The 23,884-nt window shown below is 44.2% G+C and overlaps 3 protein-coding genes across 7 annotated transcripts in view; 2 read left to right on the plus strand and 1 right to left on the minus strand.

Annotated features, from left to right (window-relative positions):
• The window catches only part of Usp33 (ubiquitin specific peptidase 33), a 51,244-nt gene extending 49,779 nt beyond the window's left edge, over positions 1 to 1,465 (plus strand). For both annotated transcript variants that reach the window (XM_057793392.1, XM_057793393.1), the window contains exon 24: positions 343 to 1,465. In XM_057793392.1, the coding sequence (XP_057649375.1) occupies positions 343 to 500 (158 nt within the window). In that variant the 3' untranslated portion in view covers positions 501 to 1,465. The remainder of the gene's footprint in view (positions 1 to 342) is intronic.
• LOC130889570 (atherin-like) overlaps positions 1 to 4,980 on the minus strand; it is a 34,695-nt gene extending 29,715 nt beyond the window's left edge. The window contains exon 1 of the mRNA XM_057793397.1: positions 4,263 to 4,980. Coding sequence (XP_057649380.1) covers positions 4,263 to 4,693 — 431 coding nt within the window. The 5' untranslated portion in view covers positions 4,694 to 4,980. The remainder of the gene's footprint in view (positions 1 to 4,262) is intronic.
• The window catches only part of Zzz3 (zinc finger ZZ-type containing 3), a 68,632-nt gene continuing 48,862 nt past the window's right edge, over positions 4,115 to 23,884 (plus strand). For 2 of the 4 annotated variants that reach the window (XR_009058606.1, XM_057793394.1), the window contains exon 1: positions 4,117 to 4,387. The gene's annotated coding sequence lies outside the window, so the exon portion shown is untranslated. Of the gene's footprint in view, positions 4,388 to 23,884 lie in introns of all 4 variants that reach the window. The other 2 variants (XM_057793395.1, XM_057793396.1) reach the window with 2 other exon arrangements.

Genomic DNA, 23,884 nt, shown 5'->3' on the forward strand with positions numbered 1-23,884 from the left:
AGTTGTGGGAGGGTTTTAGAGTTGTTGGTAAGAACTAGGAATAGGGCTGGAGAAGATGGCTCAGAGGTTAAGAGCACTGGCTGTGCTTCCAGAGGTCCTGAGTTCAATTCCCAGTAACCACAAGGTGGCTTACAACCATCTATGAGACCTGGTGCCCTCTTCTGGTGGGCAGGCATACATGCAGACAGAACATTAAAAAAATGTTGAAAATTAAAGATATTGCTTTTAAAAAAAGAACTAGGAATACACAACTTTAGACATTTAAAAGTATTACGTATTGTAGCTTATATCTCTGCAATATATTCATGTTTGTAAACATTCTTTGCATGCACACAATTTTAGGAGCAGACTCTGGTCAAATTTCAGAAGAAACATGGAATTTCCTGCAGTCCATATATGGTGGAGGGCCTGAAGTTATCCTTCGACCTCCGGTGGTTCATGTTGACCCTGACGTACAGCAAGCAGAGGAGAAGATTGAAGTAGAAACTCGATCGTTGTAGTTTTGAGGGTACAGAGCTCTAACGAGAAGTCGTCCGCACTCGTACATGCATTCAAATCATTCCTTAAAACATGTTTATTTCTTTGATTTTTCACCTTTTGTCACATTTATTCCTTTGTACTGGGCATTATGGGAGGGTATGTTTAAATGTGTAATATAAGTTGGTAATATTTAATGCTAAATAACTTACCATGTCTTTCAGTGTACTGTTTAGGTTCTCTGACCTTGGTTCTGGGCAGACCCAGGTGCCCTCTTCAGTGATGTAAATACTTCTGCTTGAAAACCTTTTCATTACCCTAAGCCAATCTTTTCAGTTCTCAAAACAACCTAATTGTATAGTTTTGACATGGCTTTGCATAGTAAGGAGCTTATTTTAAATTGAGAATAGTGGTCAGAAAATTGTTAATTCCCTAAAGCTCAGGAAACATTAGGATGCTAATTCTTTTGCACTGTAGCATACAAAATTGCATATTAAAATTTACAAAATGTCTTTTGAATGTAACAGGATATATTTAGTTTGAATGGAATTTGTCACCAGATAATCAGTAACTTATTGCTGCTTATAATGTAAAATGTTAAACTTTAGTTCTGTAGATCTGAATGGTATTCATTAATGTCAGTAACTTAAAAAATCCTAGTTTTAGGCCACTTTTTATTTTGAGAGCATGAAGTATGGAATGTGTCAAATGAGACTGTTGATAAAGCTGAAACACTTGCAAAATGATTTTTTACTGAAATGCACAAAGTCTTTCTAAATAATAGAGTATGCATTGTTGTTTGCTTGATTATGTGATGTCAGAGCTTAACTGTATTTCAAGTACAAACATGCTAGACGACACCGAGGCTATGCAACAGCATTCACGACAGCGTTGTTTTTGTGTGCGGTAGCCACACCGTCTAAAAAAAATGTTGTTAAAACCCATTCAATAAAAATCATTTTAAGATGTGTAAACTGAATGTTGAATTTATTGATAGACTTTTTAAAAAGGGCATGAAATTTGTTATTAATGCTTTTCTTCATATCTTATTTGAAAACACGCAACAAAGAAGTTCTTTGTTGTAATAAAGTTTATTAAGCCATTTCAAGATGGGCAGCATGGTGGTTGGCATCTGTGTTCAAGTATGAGGCTCAGGCGGAGGAATTTGAGTTTGAGGCCAGGGTGGGCTGTGAAACAAGACTGTCTCAAATGGCAGCAAACTACAAACAAAACCTGTCAACTGTGGGTTAGGAGTACTAATTTTCTAATTCTAGCACTCTTTTTCTTCTTTAATGTAGGATCTTATGCATGTTAAATACTATCATGTTCTGCCAGTTGGTGGTGGCACACATCTTTAATCTCAGCACTCGGGAGGTAGAGGCAGGTGGATATCTGTGAGTTCGAGGCCAGTCTGGTCTGGACAGTGAGTTCCAAAGCTACAAAGAGAAACCCTGTCTTGAGAAAACAACAACAGCAAAATAGCATCATAGGTGATCTTATGGCTACAGCCCCTTAACAGAAGGTAACCAGACTGCCCTGTGCCCATTGCATCTTGTCCAGGCCAAAGGCCTAAAAGTAGTGGCCTCCAACAGTGCACCTTACTAACTGCTGGTAATGGATAGTCAGCGCTGTTCCTTGATGGGATGTCAATTCCCTAGGGGACACTGCTTCAGGAGACTGAGTGCAGTGAGCTCAACTGATGAGCCACATGGCTAACAGATAAGAATAATGGGCTAATATAAGTTATAAAAGTTAATAAAAGCCTGAGCTAATGGGTCAATCAGTTTATAATTGATGTAGACCTCTGTGTGATTTCTTTGGGACTTAATGACTGCAGGAACCGGGCAGGACAGGAAGTATATCTCATTTTGAAGTACCATCCAGCTGAGGTGTGAGATGGCTGGACCCTACATCATACGATGTGGTATAGGTGCCAGCATCACCCATGGGCTAATGCTGATCGGTTTATTCTGAATGGGCCGAGAGAAGGGAGACCCAGTGGGAGGGAGCAGGTTGCTAGCGGCATGCCTTGGAAGGCTACACTTGTCTGAGACTCCTAGCTGTCCCCGAGGGTCAGCAGCTTTTCTCTGCTATTATGTCTCTGCCCTGTCCAAGGTCGAAAGCAATGGGGTCAGTTAACCAAGGACTAAATCTTTGGTTCCTTGTTTTTCTTCAGTATTTTGTTATAAAGATCAAACCACAATGTTTTTATCATTGAGTTACACACCAACCCTAGCATTCCTTTTGAGAGACCTTTGTCATTACAATCATCAGTTCTCTTGGAAACAGATGACATGGTGTGACAAGGACATGGCTGGGGCTGACAACCGGTGCCTGGCTCTAGACAATGCTCTGAGCGGCGAGAGAGGTTAAGTTCTGACCATCCCCAGCAGGAGCTATTATGGACAGAATTTGGTGGGAAAACCATGTTATTTTTATATCTTTGTCTATTCCAGCAGAGTTCAATGAAAAGCATGAGAAGGATGTGCTCTGGTGAGGCCTTGGAGACCCGGCTACTACGAAGACTAAGGCAACGGAGGCTGCAGGTGTGATCATCAGTACAACATACCTGGCACCCTTTGTCTTGTAGGAGATGTTACTTTGGGTTCAACTGAAATAAATACAAGATCACTTCAATGACTTAGTAACTTAACAGCAATTGAAAAAAAAAAAAAGCACGAGCTGGGTGGTAGTGGCGCACGACTTTACTCCCAGCACTCGGGAGGCAGAGGCAGGCGGATCTCTGTGAGTTCGAGACCAGGCTGGTCTACAAGAGCTAGTTCCAGGACAGGCTCCAAAGGTACAGAGAAACCCTGTCTCGGAAAACCAAAAAAAAAAAAAAAAAAAAGAAAAGAAAAGAAAGCAAGGATATCTACTTGGAAAAACAGAATGACTGCCTCAGGTAGGAAAACAAAAGCACTGAAGCAGGACTTTTACTTTTGGGAAAAGCTCCAACAGCAGACTCCACCAGTGGACTTGGGATTTTTGGAACATAATCTCATAGCCAGAGGTTTAGGTCAGCGTTTCCGCAGCTCAGAGTGACAGTCTATGTGCTATCCACCCATAGTAAACGCTTCCCTCCATTACTGAAGGCGGGCATTACTTTCCTCAACTCCCAATACAGGTCTTTAAAGGCAGGTGTTAGGGATTGAACTCAGCTCAGGCCCAGTACGCACGCGCTGAGCTACATAAACACACCTGAGCTCCAGTAACCACTTTTTACTACGTGTTGAGTCATTTGTCGGAAAAAGGCCCGGAGAAAAGACGTCCCGCCTTTAAAGTTCCTACATCCTTGGTGGCGGGAACACTTACAAGTAACGGCTAAAAGTGCCGTCTAAAGGTGCGCTCTTGGGAACCGGGTGGTCTGGACCGCCCTCCGACAGGCTTCTGAGACCTGAAACCCGGGAGAGGTGGGGGCGCTGGGGCTCTGGGGTCGCGGTCGGCCCTAGGCAGGGCATGAGCACGGGCGGGAGGCGGAGAGCATCGCTGAGCCGGGGCTGATCTCGGGAGCCGGCCCAGGTCCCGCAGGAGGAGGGCATCGCTGAGCCGGGGCCGGTCTCGGGAGGTCGCCCAGGTCCCGCGGGCGGGAGGGCAGCCCGGGGAGGTCCCCACCACGCCGAGAAGCGGCCCCGCGCGCCCTCCGTCCCGCCCGGCAGCACGGCCGCGGTCACCACCAGGTGGCGCCGTGAGCGCCCGGCCCCACGCATCTCAACCCGGAGGAAGGAGGGGACCGGAAGGAGCCGCCGCTGCTGCGGGAAGTGGAGGAGCGGGAGGCGGGGACCCACCTGGAAGCGCCGCGGCGCCGCTGTGGAGCTTCCTGCGGCGGAGGGCGCTCGAACCAGTGCGCGGCGGGGGCCGAGGGCGGCCACGCGGGCGGCGCCTCTCCGAGTGGCCGGGCCCGGCGCGAGAGGTGAGTGGGCTCCCGTAGCGCGTGGCGGGGCCGGCCGGAGTGAGGAGGGAGACCCGGGGAGAGCGCGACTGAAACGCGAGGGGCCGGAGCCCCTCGGACGGGCGCCGGGAGGGGGGTGGCTGAGGCGGCGGCGCCCCCACGTGGGCCGGGCGCGCGCGTGCGTGCGCGGCGGAGGGGGCGGGGAGGCCCGCGGAGGCGCCGGGCGCGTGCAGCGCGGCCCACGTGACGCTCACGTGACCCGCGGCGAGGCCGGCTGAGGTCGAGCTCGGGTTTGTGTGTGGCTCTTCGGCCGGCGGAGGGCTCCATGCGTCTTCCGGCCCTGCTCCTTCCGCACGGGGGACTCGGGGGAGACGCACGGGGCGGGGAAGGCTTGCCCCTCCTCCCGTCCGTCCGCCGTCCTCCCGTCCAAGACCGAAGCACACTTCTCAAAGCCCCGAAGTAGTGATTTTTTTTTCCCCTCCCCTTGCCGCCGCCATGTTGGTTCCAGAGCACGCCCGCGAGATGCTAGTGGGTCTGTATCGCGAGAACTCCCGGTTCTCGCGGGACCAGGTTGGCAGAGCGGTTGTGCTGGATGGCGGATCCCCGGGTTCCGGGGACCTGGGACCTGCAACTCTTTTTTTCCAGCAGGCAAGTTGTCAGGGAGGGGCCGGGGCGCGTGCCCTGGTCGCCGGGAGCCTTGCCTGCGCGCGCCTCCCCGGCCACGGCGACGGCGACCGCTGTGCCGTGCGGACGGGCCGTCGGGGCGCTACGCTCCTCCCGCCCCCAGGCACCCGCCACCTGCCGAAAGCTGCCCCGCCGGCCGCTGCCCCACGGCTGCGCCCCCCTCTGCCGTGGTTCCAGACAGTTTCTGCCCAGTTACCCTTTCCCTAAAGCATTCCTGCCTTGTTTACTTTTCTGTCGCCTGTGGCTGGGGTATCTTTCTCCAGTCGCCTAAGAGAAAGCCGAGCATCTCTGCTTGTGTCCGGGCATCACTTAGTTACTCACTTGGCCATTGATTAGTTCTTAGTACCCTGGCCGTTGACAGGAGCTTTTTGCAATGTTTGGAGCCCCCTTCATCCCTGACAGTATCTGAGATCGGAATAAAATCGTTGTTCTGTAGGTGCTTGAGGTAGGACTTTGCCTCTTAGTGTTACTGAGGTTACCATTCAATATTCGGGGGTGGTGGTTCTAGGTTTCATAAAATGATACTGGATTGTTTTAATTAAAATCCCGCTACTCTTGCTACTTAAGTTTGAGGTCATGTTTTCTTAGAGACCACTCACCACTTCTAGTATTCACGCTTAAGTGTTTACTGTATTCGTTTCATTTATTTGTATTCAGAAGTATGAAAGATGCACAGTCGGGAAACCAGATAATTTATTCATATAGTTTCTTCTTTTTTTTTTTTTTTTTTTCCAGTTTTGAAGCGGGTTCGTTTTGTAGCCCAGGATAGTCTAGAGCTGTAGAGCTGACTAGGTAGGCCCAAAACTTGCTGCAGTTCTCCAGTCTCAGCTTGCCTACTGGTGAGATGACCGGCGTTTACCATCACACCGAGCACATACACTGTCTTGGTCAGTGTATGCGAACCTGTGCGCCGTTGCTTATGGAGGCAGAAGAGGGTATCTGATTACCTAGGAGCTGGTGTTACAGGAGTTTGTCAGCCGCGCAGAAATGAAGTAGATGTGGGATCAGAATGCTGGACCGAGGGGGGCGGGGGAGAGAAGTAAGCACTCTTAACCACTAAGCCATCCATGTTAGTTTTTTGTTTGTTTTTGTTTTGTCAAAACAGGGTCTTTGTAGCGTTCACTGTTCCAGAACTCCCTCTGTAGACCAGGATGCCTTCCAACTCACAGAGAACCTCCTGCCTCTGCCTTCCCTCTCCTGGGATTAAACGTGTGAGTCATCACCGCCTGGCTGATCTGTCTCTTGGTTTTTCGAGACAGTTTCTCTGTAGCTTTGGAGCCTGCCCTGGAACTAGCTCTTGTAGACCAGGCTGGCCTTGAAATCACAGAGATCTGCCTGCCTCTGCCTCCTGAGAAATGTCAATGGAAGTGTGTTGCGGATGCTTTAAAAAGAAAACTATTTCAAGAAAAATTGAGTTTGGCATTAAACAATACTCAATAGCAGTTGAGTATTATAATAGTATTTTGGCAGCTTTTAGTATAATTGTGATACTTTTTTGTATAATTTTCTATAATTAGTACTTTGGTAACCACTGTCGTACTAGAAAAAAGTGTATGCGTGAGTATTAGCATTGCAAAGTCCCAGAAGGTGTGTATGGCTGCTGAAACTCACTGTCTGGACTTGGTGGTTTTTGGCTTTGTTCGTCTTACCTTCCTATTGTTTTCTACTCAAGTAGTCTTTCTCTGTTTAGAGTTGTACAATAATTTCTGTCTTGTCAGATGAGTGAGCTGTGTAACTTTCTCTGAGGACAGCATTGTTGCATGAAAGTCAAGCTAGTTTATTTCTCCTTCCCCTTTATAGTGCTGAGAATTGAACCTGGCACTTCAATCACGCTAGGTAAGCATTACACAGCTCAGCTGCTACCCCAGCTTTCCACCCCTTCCCTCCGCCTGCTGTTTGAAGAAGCACCTCCAGAGCAGTGACGGGTCTACTGGTGTGTCCCACCTGTGTCTTCTGTATTTTTTTTTTTCCATAAAACATTTGAGGGAGAGAAAAGGAGGAGAGAGGCAAAGCCCCGTGTGTACACCAGGGGAGAACAGAAGGAGAGAGAGAGAGAGAGAGAGAGAGAGAGAGAGAGAGAGAGAGACCGCGAGCGAGAGAGAGCGAGAGAGCGAGCACGAGCGAGCTTATTTTGGTTTTTTAGACAGTTTCTCTGTGTAGCCCTGTGTCTTTCATTTTTAAACTTAATCTTCTTTCTTACATGTTAAGAGTCCTCCATCTAATGTTTATTGAGCAGCAGTGAGCTCGGTCATTTGTAACATAGCAGAGATTCTGGGCCTTAAGCCATTGGTAACCCAAGTGCGTTAGAGGACAGCTGTGGGGAGACAGTTCTCGCCTACCATATGGGTTCCAGATTGAATTCAGGTTGTCAAGCTTGACAGTGCTTTTATCTGATGAGCCATCTTGATGGCACAGCTAGTTGTCTCAGTTGATTTGTGAGTTCAAGGAAGGCCACGTGGTGGTGGCGCACACCTTTAGTCTCATCACTTGGTAGGCAGAGGCAGGGGGATCTCGGGAGTTCGAGGTCAACCTGATCTACAGAGCTAGTTCCAGGACAGCCAGAACTACACACAGAAACCCTGTCTCAAAAAACCAAACCAAACAAACAAACAAAACTTCAAGACAGCTAGATCTCTCTGTTATAGTTCTTTCTTTCCCCCCGTCCTCTTTCTTTAGTGCTGAGGGTCAAACTCTCCCAGCCTCATTCTGCTTTATTACACACTTATCACTTAGAAATAAAAGTTTATGTCCTGGACTGTGCTGTCTCACACCTTTAATTCTAGCACTTGGGAGGCAGAGGCAGGCAGATCTCCATGAGTTTAAGGCCAGTTTGATCTACAGAGCGAGTTTCAGGACAGCCTGGGCTACACGGAGAAACAAAAAAACAAAATCAAGTTTATGTTCTTCATAAGTGAAGTGAAATAACACTTTGGGTGCATATGGATGGATTACTTTTCAAGATTATTTTCTTGGAAACGTATGTTTTGTGGAATTACCTTACTAACATCTCTTTAAGAAGTTTGTGATTACTTCCATCTTAGGTCTCAGGAACCTGGGACAAAGGCTAGCTAGGGTGTCTATTAACATGTCAGAGCAGACCTGCCCCACCAGGTTCTTCAGTAACCCTCCATCCCTACCCTGTACCCTAAACTTCTCCAGCCCAAGGACTGGGCTGCCTTTCCCTATGTAGTCATTTTGGTTACCCGGTCTTTTTGTCTACTCTTTTCCCTCTTGGTGTCCTGGTCCTCTCCTCTTCCTTCCCTCCTTCAACTCACATGGCCTGGCTCAGGGACATGTTCACTCTGGACTCTCCCAGATGTCTCTGCCTGTGGCTCCACTCTCCCTTTCATCTGTAATAAATTTTCTGCTCCCCCATACCTAGGAGTAGTCATGTCCTTCCTTTATTTTTTTTATTCTCCCCGACACCGCCACCCTCCCCCACAAACACAAGTGTTCCTCATGCTTTTCCTCTCTCCCTCTCTTTCCAGGGTCTGTACCCCAGGATGGCCTCGAGCTTGCTACATAGCTTAAGGTTGATCTTACATTTTTTTTTGAACCTCCTGCCTCCAACCTCCCAAATATGAGCCTGTGCTTCCACAGTTAGCTGTAATATTTTCTATACTATCCAACCTTTACTCCAGACCTGTCCTCTCCCCACCCCCAAAGCCTCACACATGCTAGGCACACAAGTGCTCTACCATTTACTACACCTAAAGTGAACTATCCCACTAAGTTTTGTGTTTGTTTACATTAATGTTTCTTTGCTTGGGGAGATCTTTCCTTTTTTTCCTGCCCTGTTTTTTTTTTTTTTTTTTAAACATTTATTTATGGTGTGTTACATTTCTATTGCTATAATATGGCACCATGACACAGGCAACTTATTTTTTTTCTGCATACATTAACAGATATTAAGTTCTCAACAAGAGACTATAACACCAAATTGTTTAGCTTTTAAACATGTAAATACCAGTAAAGTGTGACACTCAGAAAGTTTTTACAAGTTCACAGCTGAGTGGATTTGCACAGATTGAGCAGACTGGATGTTATCACTGAGAAGCCCAAAAAGTCTTGTACCCTTCCTCTGGCTGTTAGCCATTCTTTCCTTCCCCTGGAGAACCTGTAATTTTGATATCCAGGACCACACAGTTGTGTCCATCTCAGCGTAGAATGTGTACTTCATTGTGCTTGGCTATTTGTGCTACCGTTGTGAGATGGTACTCTATCATCATCACTTCTACCACTGTGAGATGGTACTCTATCATCATCACTTCTACCGTTGTGAGATGGTACTCTATCATCACTTCTACCACTGTGAGATGGTACTCTATCATCATCACTTCTACCACTGTGAGATGGTACTCTATCATCATCACTTCTCCCGTTGTGAGATGGTACTCTATCATCACTTCTACCACTGTGAGATGGTACTCTATCATCATCACTTCTACCACTGTGAGATGGTACTCTATCATCATCACTTCTACCGTTGTGAGATGGTACTCTATCATCACTTCTACCACTGTGAGATGGTACTCTACCATCACTTCTACCACTGTGAGATGGTACTCTACCATCACTTCTACCACTGTGAGATGGTACTCTACCATCACTTCTACCGCTGTGAGATGGTACTCTACCATCACTTCTACCGTTGTGAGATGGTACTCTACCATCACTTCTACCGTTGTGAGATGGTACTCTACCATCATTTCTACCACTGTGAGATGGTACTCTATCATCATCACTTCTCCCGTTGTGAGATGGTACTCTATCATCATCACTTCTCCCGTTGTGAGATGGTACTCTATCATCACTTCCATTTGGAGCCTGAGATGGGGATCTCAACACTAACTTAGACGTTTTTTGAGGAAGTCCGAGGGGCGGCAAAGGGACTGGTAGAACACGTTTGTTCTAATGCAGTGTAAGTAAACAGTGTATTTTGAGTTTCTGTCATTACTGCCTTGTATCAGTACTCAACTACTCCCCCCACTTAATTGTTCTGAAGACTGGAGTCCCGCGTCCCTGACAAGCTAGTGCCTTTTCATTACTTGGAAGCTCGCTTTACATTCTTGGAATTCCTCAGGTAGTAGTGATTCCTGGGCCAGCATTAGGGGGTTGCTTGTAGAATCTTCAGTTATTAAAAGACTATTGAGAGTCCAGTAAGAAAAAGTCCTAATTTAAGTTAAAGTTGTTCTGCATTCAAAATATTTATGCACATGGTCGTATGCAGATTATAAAATCACGTTGTAAATTGCTGTGTGAGTCATGGGAGACCCTTACCAAGTCAGTGTTGCTTTCAGCCTACCTTCGGATGGAAGTGCGGCTTTGCTAGCAGAAGTCGCACTTTGTCTTCCCGTACCACTCTGCTCTCTTAAAGTCATTAGGAAAGATTCATTACTGAGTTTTTGCATATAATTTAAGCACTGTTAACTGCTGAACTCTCTCCAGCTCTGTCTGGATTTGATGGAACATTTAGGAGAACATTATATTATGGATAATAAAGGACAGAGTGACATGGGATGGTTAGAGTTGTTTATCAGTCTCAGTGGATGTGTGTGCTTATGTGTTGCGAGTGATGAAACACTGGTCCTTGAGCAGATGTTCTAGTCAGTTATACTCAGTTCATAAATGCCTTGGGGATGGGGCCATGATGCCCAGGCTAGCTCCAAACTCATTGTGTAGCCAAGGGTGACTTTGAACTCCTAATCTCCTGCCTCCACCTCCCAAGTCTTAGGATTCCATATGTGTATTATCTTTCTCGGCCCACAAACGTTAGTGTTGGTGAACTAGTCCCAGTGTTTTCATTCTTGACCTGCATACTTTTCTGTTAGCCTACTTTGACCAAAAAATTTTTGATTAATTTGTAACTATAAAGTACAGGTTCTCAAGGTTTGTCATGCTTCATAAATCACTTAAAAGGTTGGTTTGCTTTACTTTGTTTTTGAGATGGATTTTCATTATATAGTTCCAGATGGTTCTGAATAGAAAATCTGCCCCAGCCTACTAACTGCAGGATCATGTATACCACTGCATTGCACCCTGCTTGGTTTGAGAGTTTTTGTTGTTTTGCTTTTTGAGACTAGCCTCAAGACTAGCCTCAAGCTCGTCGTCAGCCTCCCATGTGCCATGCTGAGATGACAGAACTGTGTCACCAGCCCCGCCATACATGACTTATTCCATCTTTTAACTCCTGGGTTCTTCGGGCTCTGCTGTCAGTGTTTGGGGGTCGAGAGGCATGTACTGTTCTCCTCAGCAGCGGGCCTTGACTCACGCTGAGTTAGGATTTGTGACTTCGAGGAATTTCAGGACTAGCCTGAAATGAAGCAGAATTGTAGATTTCATTAAATATGTTCCAACACAGGCTTTGGCATGAGAGATAGGCCAAAAGGGTACTCAGAAGAAAATAAGGCTTGCTGGAGTGGAGCACACGGGTGTGGGCATCTTCAAGGTGAGTTCCTGGGTTTTGTAGGATTTTGGTTGTATTGAAAATTGCTGTCTTATCACTGATACATCCTTAAAGGTACCTAATAGAATTATAAAGTAGAAGTGTAGCCCATGGACTTATGGGAAAGTAGAATATCTTTGCTGTTAATAGTTTTTTTAAAAAAAATTATTTTATGTATGTGGGTACCTTGAAGGCCAAAGAGGGTGTCTGATCCCCCGAAACTGGAGTTACAGAATGCTGTGAGGTATCATGTTGCTGCTAGGAGCTGAACCCAGGTCTCTTAACCTGACCTCTCTTCAGACCCTGTTGTAGACTGATCTGTAGATTCTCTGGCCCTGTCCAGGAATGGAATGAGGCCCTCCCTGCCCAAGGTCCTGGATATTCAGCCCTCCAGCTTAGTCATTGCTACATTAGCATAAATTATCTGTATATGAGAGGTGTGTTGGCAGCCTTTATAGCAAATATTAACTGCTGGGTTTGCTTCTCAGCTACTGAGAGGCGCCAGCTAGACTCTGGGATGGTGGACTCCTTTCTTTCCAGAGTAGGAAACTGAGCTCCTTAACACTGAAGAATTTAAAGAGTATGTTTGGCATAACTTTGAGATTTTTAGTTTGTTAATTAAATAACAATACATTACTAATGAAAATCATCATAGCATTTGATAAGGTTTTTTTTTTTTTTTTTTTTTTTGCTGGTAATTTAAAAGTTGAAAAGAATTGGGGATGGAGAAATAACTGAGGTTGAGAGTTGTTGCTCTTGCTGAGGACCCGTGTTCAGTTCCTGTCACCCATGTGGTGGTTCACCGTCATCTGGAACCAAAAATTTCCAGGGGACCTGACACCTTCTGACCTCTACAGGTACAAGGCACAATACTCATGATTATAAAATGAACAAAGCTTTTGTAAAAATTATTTTCTCTATACTTTTAAGTGTGTGTATTTTGCCTGCATGTATGTGCGTGTGTCATGTGCATGCAATGGCTGCAGATACCGGAAGAGGGCATCAGATGCCCTGAGGCTGGAGTCCCAGATGGATGTGAGCTGTGTGGGTGTTCGGGGAAGTACAACAAGTGCTCTTACACTGCTGAGACGTGGCTTCAGCCCCAAATAAAGCTTTCAAAAAAGTTTAAAAGAATTGCTGGTATAGCATGGGTTCTGGTCACTGGTGGAGAGCAGTGAGAGATTTGGAATTGGTCATTATTGAGCACCTGTTTGTGGGCAGGTGCGCCCTTTTTGTAGTCATGTTCTTGGGTGGTATAATGTAGAGAGCATTATTAGCTCTGTAAATTTAAGCAAATTCCTTTATCTCTAATCTGTATTTTCCTTAGAAATAAACCTAGTGCATTCTAGTTGGATTCTATAGAGCAAAGGCTTGTGAGTACTGCTGGTTCTTACTGATGTAGAGGTGGGCAGCCAGGATTTGTCACACGGTGACATGTGTCACTCCTATGCCTATGTTTTTCCATGACTTGCAGCTATTAACTGAAGTGTTTCAGTTAATAAGTAGTGGCTGTGTTAGCTTGGAGTTTTAGTTGGAGTTTTCAGAAAGTTTAGAACAAAGATAGGCAATGATTATGACCAGTGTTAGTTGTTAGTACTGACAGATAACTCTTAATAGTGCAGTGTTACTGAAATGACAGCAGATTCTATTGAGTTTAGAAAGCTGTGTGAGTAGTCTGAAGAAGTTATACCTTGGTTGGGTGTGGTGCTACACGTCTTTGGTCCCAGCACTTAGGAGGCAGAGACAGGCAGATCTTTTCAGTTGGAGGCCAGCCACATCTACATAAGGAGTTCCAGGCAAGCCAGGGTTACAAAATGATGTACAGAAACAGATAATAGCACAAAACAGAACTTCCGTACTCGAGCAAATGAAGTATCAGGCTGGACCAGTAGGAGTCCATGTTGGCAGTATACATTTGTAGTGTTGACTCTGCTCTGAAAGCTGCTTTAGGAAAGGTGAACTTGGGGGAGAACTGGAGCCGTGACTGAGCTTCTTCCAAGGATCCCAGTTTGGTTTTGAGTACATGGATAACACCACAGATAACACCATATGACATCAGAGGATACATAGAATTAAGAACGTGAAATAGTAATAAGCAGATTTGTTTTGTTGTTTCTATTACCTTGTTTAATTAAGGGAGGATTTTTGATGTGTCAAAAGGAGAGGAGGAACTATTGATGGAGTGAGAAGGGAAGGAAGACCTGCTAGGAGCTAATAACTTGTGGAGCAGTTGTTTGCATAGAGCAGGTTAGAGTCAGGATGCCGCTAGCTGTTCCCACAGGCAATATGGTTGTTAATAGTCCCGTTAAAATGAACAAAATGAAGGGACCAGAGCGAGGTCTTAGTGCTCAAGAGCACCTAAGTTCCCAACACCGGGTCAGGTGATCCACAACTGTCCTCAGCTCTGGCTTCCAGGGCGTTGATGCCTCTGACTTCTTCAGGCATCTGGACTCATGTACACATACCCCACCCCCCGGGTGTCTTTGAGGTAGGGTCTTTCTATGTAGCCCCGACTATCTTGGAACTCACCATGTAGACCAGGCTAGCCTCAAACTCAAAAGAGATCTGCCTTATCCACCATAGTATTGCTGGGATTATGCATCTCCATGCCTAGCCTACCCTAAGGTTTTGTGATCCTGACATTTTTGGACAGTTTTAAGTCATTAATTTTGTTGATTTCCTTTAATTTATGTTTGCGAGCTTTGCTTGTGGCAAGACTGAGGTTATCTATACTGATATTTTCTGTTCTAGTTGCTGTAGTGTATACTCAGGTTTTCTACCTTTTCATAGTCTCTGTTATATTTGGCTTCCTATTTTAAAATATTTTTAAATTATTTAAATTAGGTCAAAACATGAAAGAGAATTCCTTGCGATTTAAGAATATCTGTAAATTGAACAGACGCAGACAGTCTTGAGTGCCTAGTCCATGTGTGCACAATGTGCATAGGAGGCAGAGGTTGACATCAGCTGTCTTCATGATCACTTTCCACATACTTAATACATTTTTTGAGATAGGTTCTTCCCTGGACCTCACCTCTTAAACTATATTGGCTGGCCAGAAAGCCTCCTGTCTCCGCCTCATTAGTGCTGGGCTTACCAGCATGTGCCAGCATGCCGACCTGTGTGGGTGCTAGAATTGGACTTAGATCTTCATGTTTGCTTAGCAGGCACTTTACTGAGTGTCTTCTCAGCCTCCTGAGTGCCCTTCTAGAGGCAAGACCTTTTGTGACTTACACTTGTGATAATTTCTGAGTTAATTTTGCTTTTTAAATCAAATGCCATTGGGAAATGCCTTCTTTTTTTTCCTGACAGGTCAGTTGTCAGAAAATAAAGATTTATCTTATACCTTAAACAACCTTTAAGGCCCCTTATAGATAGCTTTGAGTATTTATTTGGGGTTTTGTTGGAGGAGGCCACTAGTTAGTTTCTGATCCCTTAGCCCTGAAATAATCACACAGAAACTGTATTAATTAAATCACTTCTTGGCCCATTAGCTCTATTTTCTTATTTCTTAACCCATTTCTATTAATCTGTGTATCGCCACAGTAGCTGTGGCTTACCGGCTAAAGTTCCAGCGTCTGTCTCCAGCCCCAGGGCTACATGATTTCTGTCTGACTCTGCCTTCTTTCTTCCCCTCATTGAGCTTAGTTTCCCCCATCTACCTCTATTCCCTACGTAGGCCCAAGACAGTTTCTTTATTAACCAATGGTATTCACAGCATTCAGAGGATGTGGAATCCTACATCAGGGTTTCTGTGCCATTATTAACTGTATCATTTTCTGAGCGTGTTTTAAAGTGACTGAAGGTGTATGTATCTCAGTGAATTGGGCCCTACGTTCCGTTTCCTGCACTGCACACTTAAAGAGAGCTGAAGTGCAGTCTAGTGTGTGGATACAAGATTACGATGAAAATCATGTTAGGCGAACTTTATTCAGGTATGAGTTTTATGACTACCGCCTGTGTTGAGTGTTAATGAATGAGTCAGCAATGTTAAATAAGGTATCTTTAAATAGAAATCCACATAAAGTAAGATGTGTGTTGATAGGTTAATGGATGTATTGACTAAAGGTTGGCAGGAATTTAATACTTAAGTCAGGAGACTAAAACAAAACCATAAGATGGGGGACTTAAACACCCCCCCGCCCCCCCATTTCTTGAGGCTGAGAACTCCAGCATCAAGGCCTAGAGAGACTCAGGTGCAGACCTACTTCATGTGGTTTATTTCTACTGACTTCTCCAGGTGTCCTAACTACCTGAGGGCATGAAGCTGACTAGCCCTAGTCAAAGGAAAGGTGACTCCAGAGAAAAGGAATTCAATTTTGATCAATTATCTGTATTACCTGATAGGTTGGCTTGTCTCTGAAATCTTCTAGATGATAAGCTAGTAGGCTTACAGAGTTTCCAGGCCTTATAGCTGACTGTTCAGCCCCTGCACTTCTAGATAGTAGATGGCTGTTTTCTGTATTAATAGAGATAGGGGATGAGTCTTCAGAGGACACTGACTTCAGTTTATGTCTTTGTTTAAATTGTTTAGTCCTCGCTTTATCCTTGCACTGGGCTTTGCTCAGAATCTTCACAGCAGTGGTATAAAATGTTCCTGATACTCCTCCAGCCGGTCTGTGCTTTAACAGCCACTGGGAGGAAGTTAGCATAGACTGTGCTCAGACAATGTGCGTTCTTCTGGGAAAGGGCCTTATTATGCACCTACAAACTCATAACAGCTTTGTTGTCTGCTTACGACCTTGATCTTACAAGATCAAGCCAGTTAGTTTACGAGCCTCCAGCCCTAACTAAGGAGCTAGCCATAGTTAATGGCTTCTGGGGGAGAGCTAGTTTCTATGTGGGTGTGGCTCCTGCTAGATTGAGCATGTTCCAGAGGTGATTCCTGTACTCAGAAGCTACGCACAACAGAAATGTAAGTTGGTGGGTCCCTAAATTAAAAAGACAAACCTGGAGGTAGGGAGGGAGGTGGGGGCAGACCTGGGAGGGGTTAAGGGAAGGAGTTCATACATTGTGTGAAATTTTAAAAAAATATTTGTAAGATGATAATGCAATTATACTTTCATTTAAAAACATTAAATAATATAATATGTAAAAGGTAACAACTATACCACTCCCAAGACTCTTCTGCTCCTTCAGTAGTTAAATAATGTTTTCTAGTCTAAAATGGGAGTGTTGAAAGTGAAAAGTGATGTTTTGTGTTTTGTTTCATTTTTGACATGGGCTTTCACTATGTAACTCTAGCTGGTCTTGAACTCACAGAGATCTGCTGGCCTTCACCTCCCAAGTGCTGGGATTAAATTCATGTGCCACCATGCCCAGCCAACCATAGATTTTTAACGGCTTTAAAAAGAATGACTATAGTATCTAGCTGTCATACATAGTTCATACTAACAGTTAGTAATTTGTGCTATAGTGCTTTTGCTCCTTGATATAATTTATCTTTTTTAGTACTCAGGGCAATTGTATGTAATAGTGTTTTCCTTGCCTTAAACCAGTGATTTTCAACCACAGGTTCCTTTAAAACACAGGTCACAACGCCTTTTGGGGGTCAAATTGATCCTTTCTCTGGGATTGCATATCAGATATACTGCATATCAGATATTTACATTACAATTCTTAACAGTAGCAAAGTTATGGTTATGAAGGAGCAGCAAAATCATTTTATGGCTGGGGATTACCACAGTGTGAGGAACTGTATTAAAGGGTCACAGCATTAGGAAGATTGAGAACCACTGCCTTAAATGAATGAGGAAAATAGGGGCTGGAGGTGGCTCGCAAACGAATATGACGCCTCTGACCCAGTGTAGCCCAGAGTACGGAGCCTACCCGGTGTGCACAGCCCTAATTCAGTCCTCAGCAACTGTAAAAACGAAGTTTGTCTACAGTCAAAATTTCTGTATTGACACAAAACAAAACAAAAAGCCAAGCTACATACTACTCTTCCCAAGTTTACCCTTTCAGCATCTCCCAGAATTCAATAACAAGTAGCATTTGATTACAGGTACCATTCACTGTCTTGTCTATCTCTTCCCGTGAGTGACAGGCCTTCCTGGGCTCACATTTCTGCTTTAATACCAACTGGCACCAAGATCACAGACAACTGCTTCAGCTTTCTCACCACTCAAACAAAAATGCTCATAGAGAAGACATGGAGGGCAGTCAGCGTACAGTGCATGATAAATGTTAAGTGCTGGTTCCAAGTGCTCCTTTTTCTTTTTCTTTTTAAAATTAACTTGTGCATGTGACCATATATCATGTATGTCATGGTATTTGGTCTTTCTTTTCACCGTTTGTGTCCCAAGAGGCAAACTCAGGTTATCCAGTGATGGCAAACACCTTTACTCACTGAGCCACCTCAGCAGTATTTATTGAGACAGACAGACTATAGATTAGACTGGACTACCCTCAGAGTCCTAGTAGTTATCCTGCCTCAGCCCCCCTGCAATGCTAGGGTGACAGGCTTGAACCCAACTGCAATAATATGTTAAGCTGTTAAAGTTCATTTGTTGATTGATACATGGATATTTGAGTAACGCGAGACCCTGTTTCCTCTGTCATAGAGCTTTCTAGAAGGAATCTGAGGAGGAGGTGCTATAGCATGAACTTAGAGAAAGCAGCACTGTGGTAACGGAAGAAACTTGCTACAGAAAGTAATATGGGTATGGTTAAAGGCTAGGCCATCATGTGGGGAGCGGAACCCACAGGAAGGTGGTGGAGTGTTTTCTGGTGTTCGAGAGACTAAGTGAACTCAGACTGAAGTCTCCAGCCCCACAACGTTAAACCCATCTCTGTGTCTTGGGTTACTTGCTCTCTGATCTTGAACCTTGATTGAGTTAACCTCTCATTGTGACTCAGTAAACTGAGAGGTCTAATAGTAATTGTGATGGGTCCTAAATGAGATATAGGATGCGCATGTATAATTTTTTTGTTTGTTTTGTTTTTATTTTTCAAGATAGGGTCTCTGTGTAGCTTTGGAGCCAGTCCTGGCACTAGCTCTGTAGACCAGACTAACATCGAACTCACAGAGATCCGCCTGCCTCTGCCTCCCAAGTGCTGGGATTAAAGGTGTGTGCCACCACCGCCCGGTAATAACAAATTATTTTTTAAAACATTTTGGAGTGGGTTGGATGCCACAGTTTGTGGAGATCAGAGGATAACCGCTTTCCCTCCTGCCAGTATGTGGGATGCAGGCGAGCACCTTTCCTGCTGAAATGTCTCACTGACCCTGGCCCTTCTATGTTAAGTGTTTAATATGTATCAGGAAACAATAATATTTGTTGTTATGAAATGGAAAAAAGTAGGATGAGTTTATTTAGGTACATAGGTTGGTTATATGTGGGATGTTAAGGTAGTTGCGTAGAGAAAACTGCAGAAATAAACCGCCTAGGGTAAATTGGAGTGTGGGATAGTAAAAGCCTGGAAAATAGGTGGCTTGAGACCGGAGACATCGGCCAGTAAACGGCAGTGGTAGGCTGAAAAGGTTTCATAGGCCTTAGAGAGGCCTTGTCAAGTCGGGCATGGTGGCACATGACTTCCCAAAGGTGGAATTGTGATTTCCAGGCAAGCCAGGACTACGTAGTGAGATACTGTCTCAAAAACAAAGCAGAAAGGGCCTTGCCTCAGTTTCCCTAGAGTTTAAAGTGCTGATGGCATGAGTACACAGAGGAGAGGTTTGAAGTCTAGGCTCAGGTAAGAACTGTCACAGTCTGTGTGGGAACAGAGTTAAAGGAATATGAGATTCCTTACATCCCACTAGCATAGTCTGATGAGTAACTAAAGTGCCTCCCCAGGAAAGGAGGAGACTGTCTCTGGAGAATTGTCCTTTGAGAGAAAGCAGATTTAATTATTTTCTTCAGAAGCTGGACATGGTGACACTGTTCAGGAGACAAGGAAAGAAGAACTAAGTTTGAGGCCAGCCTGGGTTACCTAGGGAGACCCTGTCTCAAGCCAGAACAATGGTTCTCTTCACTTTGTGGCAGGCTTCATAACAGAGTACATGGACTTGACGAGACTAGCGTTAGCTTGGGTAGTTAGGTCTGTGTATGGTGTTCAGTAGGCCGGGAGACAGGAAAAAGAATGGAAAGGTTACTTTGGGGCTGCTAGATGGGTCAGCCAGAGAAGGCCCCTGCTTCCCAGCTTGACGTTTTAGTTGGACCCTGGGTCCCATGTGGAAGAAGATACGGCACCCACACATTTGCAGCTGTCAGTCTTCACCACATGCTCCTTTGCGGGGCTTGCGTTAGGAATGGAGGGCACTCTGCAATGCCACCCTTAGTTAGGAAGGTAGGACCAGGAAGGTTCTAGAACTGAAGGGAGGTGGTGCTTGGCGTGTGGATGGAATTTGGAGTTTGATACTGGCAGGCAGTTCGCTATATGGATCTGAAGCTCCAAAAGGAAATGTGCAGCTGTGATTTAGACTTAGGCGAGCCTTCAGCAAATGGAATCATGGTGCGGTTATGAGAGTAGCCCTGCAAGAGCACTGCCCAGTAGGAGTGTTAGCTTCCAGCGCATAGTGAGTTCTCTTAAGCTTGCCTTTGACGTCTAAAGTGAAGTGGGTAATTTCCTAGCTCTCCCACTGGAAACTTGGCCAGTGTTTCTGCTGTGGCAGTAATGACCTTATAAGCCATCTATAATTTTTAATTTTTTCTACTCTTTTGATGGGTACAGTTTGTTTTCCAGATCACAATCTGAATGAATACTTTAAAATACTGAATTGTGTTACTTACTGTCTCCCCCCCCCCCCCCCAGACAGGGTTTCTCTGTAGCTCTGGCTGTCCTGGAGCTCACTCTGTAGACTAGTCTGGCCTCAAGCTCACAGAAATCCTCCTGCTTCTGCCTCCCTGAGTGCTGAGATTAAAGGCGTGCATCACCACTGCCTAACTCGTTTTGCTGTTTTCTTGATCTGAAGTTTCCCAGTGGCTTCTGTCCTACTCAGGAAATCCCAAGTCCTTACTGTGCCCAGCAAACTGTGCGCGCTTTCAGTTTAAGTGTGACTCGCTAGAGGGAACGCCTTGGCGTGGTGTTACTCTTCATTCGTTGTCTCAGCTATTTTATTACCATTGCTGTTATTTGTAGAGACCTTCTCAAGCCAGAACAACATATTTTTACACAGTTTATAATAGAACAGCATACAGAGTGTCTACCAGAAGTGTCTGGTAATATGTATCTTGTTTGCTTATATTTCAGTATAAGCTTTGTGAAAGCCTGGGATTTTTGCCTTTGTAATTGCAAAGCCCAAACCACCACCGAGAACATAGCTGGTCCTAGTTAGTTTGTTTTACTGAATGGATGTGAGTGACAAAATTAAATCATGGCGTTTTTCTACTTAAAACTTGTTATCCCTTCAATCATGTATTGTATTGTGCTATATTATTGTATTATTCCTTTCCTGTTAGGCATGAGTCTGAGTTTATACAGGAGCCAATATAATCTTTGAAAAGTATTTATTAGATTGTGATCTTTCTAATTCTGTAATAGAATAAAAGGTCCCCAAATTAACATTTGAAAAATAAAGAAACATGTCAAATACAGAATAGATTTCTGCCATAGCCTACAAGGCTAGTTTAGAACCTGGCTGACTGAAAATTTATTCCATGATTCTTTATTCTTGCCACTGGGTTCCAGTCTTCTTGGCATCTCTCTTAAGTGCCTTAGCTTAGTTCAGGGCTTCTGTTTATATCGTTCCACTGCTCCAAACAACTTCTGAGATCTTATTATATAACTGTACTGACCTTGAACTCTTATTTTCCTGCCTCAGAGTCTGACTGCTGGGACTATGGACATGTGTCACCGTACTTGGCTTTGTGTGCTTTTCTTTATATACACCTGTGCTTCATATAAAAATTGAAATTATAAAAATTACAGAAATATATTACACTTAGATTAAATTCCACTTTTGTGGAACTATAAACCTCCCTCTCTCTGTATTTTATTTAGATGATTCTGATGCTGTGCTTGAAAACTTCTGGTTTTCTGGGTAGTGATGGTGCACGCCTTTAATCACAGCACTTGGGAGGCAGAGGCAGGTAAATCTCTGTGAGTTCGAGCCCAGCCTGGTCTACAAGAGGTAGTTCCAGGACAGGCTCCAAACACAGAGAAACCCTGACTCTAAACAAGGGTTTGAAAAAAGTTTTAGGAGAGGGACGTGGTCAGGTGTGTGTCTCATGCTGTCTCCCTCCTTGGCAAACGGCATCAGGACCACATGTAAAGCAGTTCTCTTCATTCTTTCTCTGTTGATGTGGAAAGGGGTGACTAGCTCTCGGTTCCAGGGTACAGTTCATCATGGTAGGACAAGTTAAGGCATCTGGATCTTAAAGCAGGTGGTGACGTGTCCCCAGCCACGCAGAGAGAGCAATGACCACAGTCATGCCACCACTCAGCATGCTTTCTCTGCTTTATATAGCCTAGGGTCTCCAGCCCAGGATGTGGCCCATCTATAGTAGGCAAGTCTTCTCGCTTGAGCTAATATATCACAGACATCTCAGTCCTATTCCCCAGGTGATTCTAGAATTTAACAAATTCGCAGGTAGCACTAGTGATATTCAGTAATCCACGCGATTGATGATGAAGGTCTGCGTATGAAAATGACCATGGGTGACTGTTACAGAAGAGAAACAGTTGGAGAGTACATTTGTGTATTTGACAACATGAAGGTTTTTGTTGTCCCTTTCAGTGTAAGTGTCTGTGGATGTGGTCTAGAAATAGTCTTTCTAACACACTCTCAGTTGAGTGCGGGGCACTGTAAAGTTTCAGAGGAAGCTTGAATCAGGATTAATAAAAACTCAGGGTCAGAGATTGGGGTTCAACCTGATGATCTGAAAAGTAAAACAGCCAGTCACTGGCTCTTACCTTGACCTCAGTCTGAAATGGCGATCCTACCTCCTGGAATCTCAGAAGGAGGCTGCGTCTAAGAGCTGTCTTCCCCCGTTTTATAATCCTCTCTCGGGCTGGGATTAAAGGCATGCACTGCACTGCCCAGTTTCTATGACAGCTAGTGTGACTACTGGGATTAAAGGTGTGTGTTACCGTAACCTGGTCTGTAGGGCTGACCAGTGGGACTGTCTTCCTCTCAGGTCTTCTGGCAGTCTTCATTTCCTACAGAAGGTGGCATAAAGTGTGGCCATCATTCTGAGATGATATGTGGCCTGCATTGAGATGTCCTCAAGTAGAATGAAGCTTTGTACACTACTAGTGTCTAGACCTGACTCACAAAAGCTCTCCACAGTAGTTCCCTGAGGTGGAAGCAGGTGGTATGTCTGCAGTTTATATATGAAGAAATGAATGTAGGCAAAGTGACTAGCAGTGACAGAAAATGAAACATCTCTCTGCTTCTGGGTCTGATATTTCTCTCTGCTGAGCCATATTTCTGGACCTATAAAGGAATCCTACTTAACCTGTGGCTTTGAACTCCAGGGAACCAGGAGAGTAGGCTTTTTTAGGTCAGGCTTTATACCAAGTAGTAATTTTTTTTAAAATGGGAAGTGACTATGAAAGAATAAGAAAAATGTTTAAAAATATCTTTGACCATTATTCTATGCTTTTTACAGTTGGCTGTATAAAAATCATACTATATTTTTACTAGTTTTACTTAGATTAAGTAGAGAGTAAAGTATTAAAAATGAGTCCATAATATAACCTTTTGTTTGAATTTCTTCCCCCCAAGCCTTTAACATTACAATATTGCAGTATCTTGCAACTCAAGTTATTAGTTTAGCCTGGATTTTGTGGTTTATCTTTAATAGTGTTTGTGCTTATCCCTGTGCTTTATGACCAGAGCCAGTATTTTTAGGGAAGTTGCTGTAGCCTTTTTGAAGGACTTGTGTGTCGTGAGCACAGTAGTTCTAGTGTTCATGGCAAGTAGTGGAGAAGAGAATTCTTTGCAGTGAAGATTGGTTTTTAGATTTGCTTGAATAGCCCATGAATTTATTAGTACAGGCAAACAACCGGAGCTTTGTGGCAAGGATCGAATAAAATAAGGCTTTAAGAACGGGGCTTACATAGCTTGTTTGTATTTTGTGTATTTAAAAGACAAATAGCTATTTAAGTGCCTAGAACTTATTACTAAAATAATTCAAATGGAAAATGTCATTGTAACTCAAAGTATTTTATCCGCTTCAGTAATGCAACATTTTTTGTGGAATGTCTGAAATATATGTGAATAACGGAAGGGTGTCACGAAGGTGGAATGAGTGTTCCTTTAGTTTTAAAGACAAGGACCCTTGTAGCTCAGGCTATCTTATCCATATCTGTAGCTATAGCTTCTTACTCTCCTGTCTTTACCTAGGATTACAAGTGTGTGCCACCATACCTGGCTTGACAGTTCTGTTATCCACAAAACAGGTGCATGGTTACCTACATTTTTTTCTATATAGCTTTTTGACTTTTCT

The sequence above is a fragment of the Chionomys nivalis genome, chromosome 18 (genome assembly GCF_950005125.1).
Source record: "Chionomys nivalis chromosome 18, mChiNiv1.1, whole genome shotgun sequence".
NCBI classification, from domain to species: Eukaryota; Metazoa; Chordata; class Mammalia; order Rodentia; family Cricetidae; genus Chionomys; species Chionomys nivalis.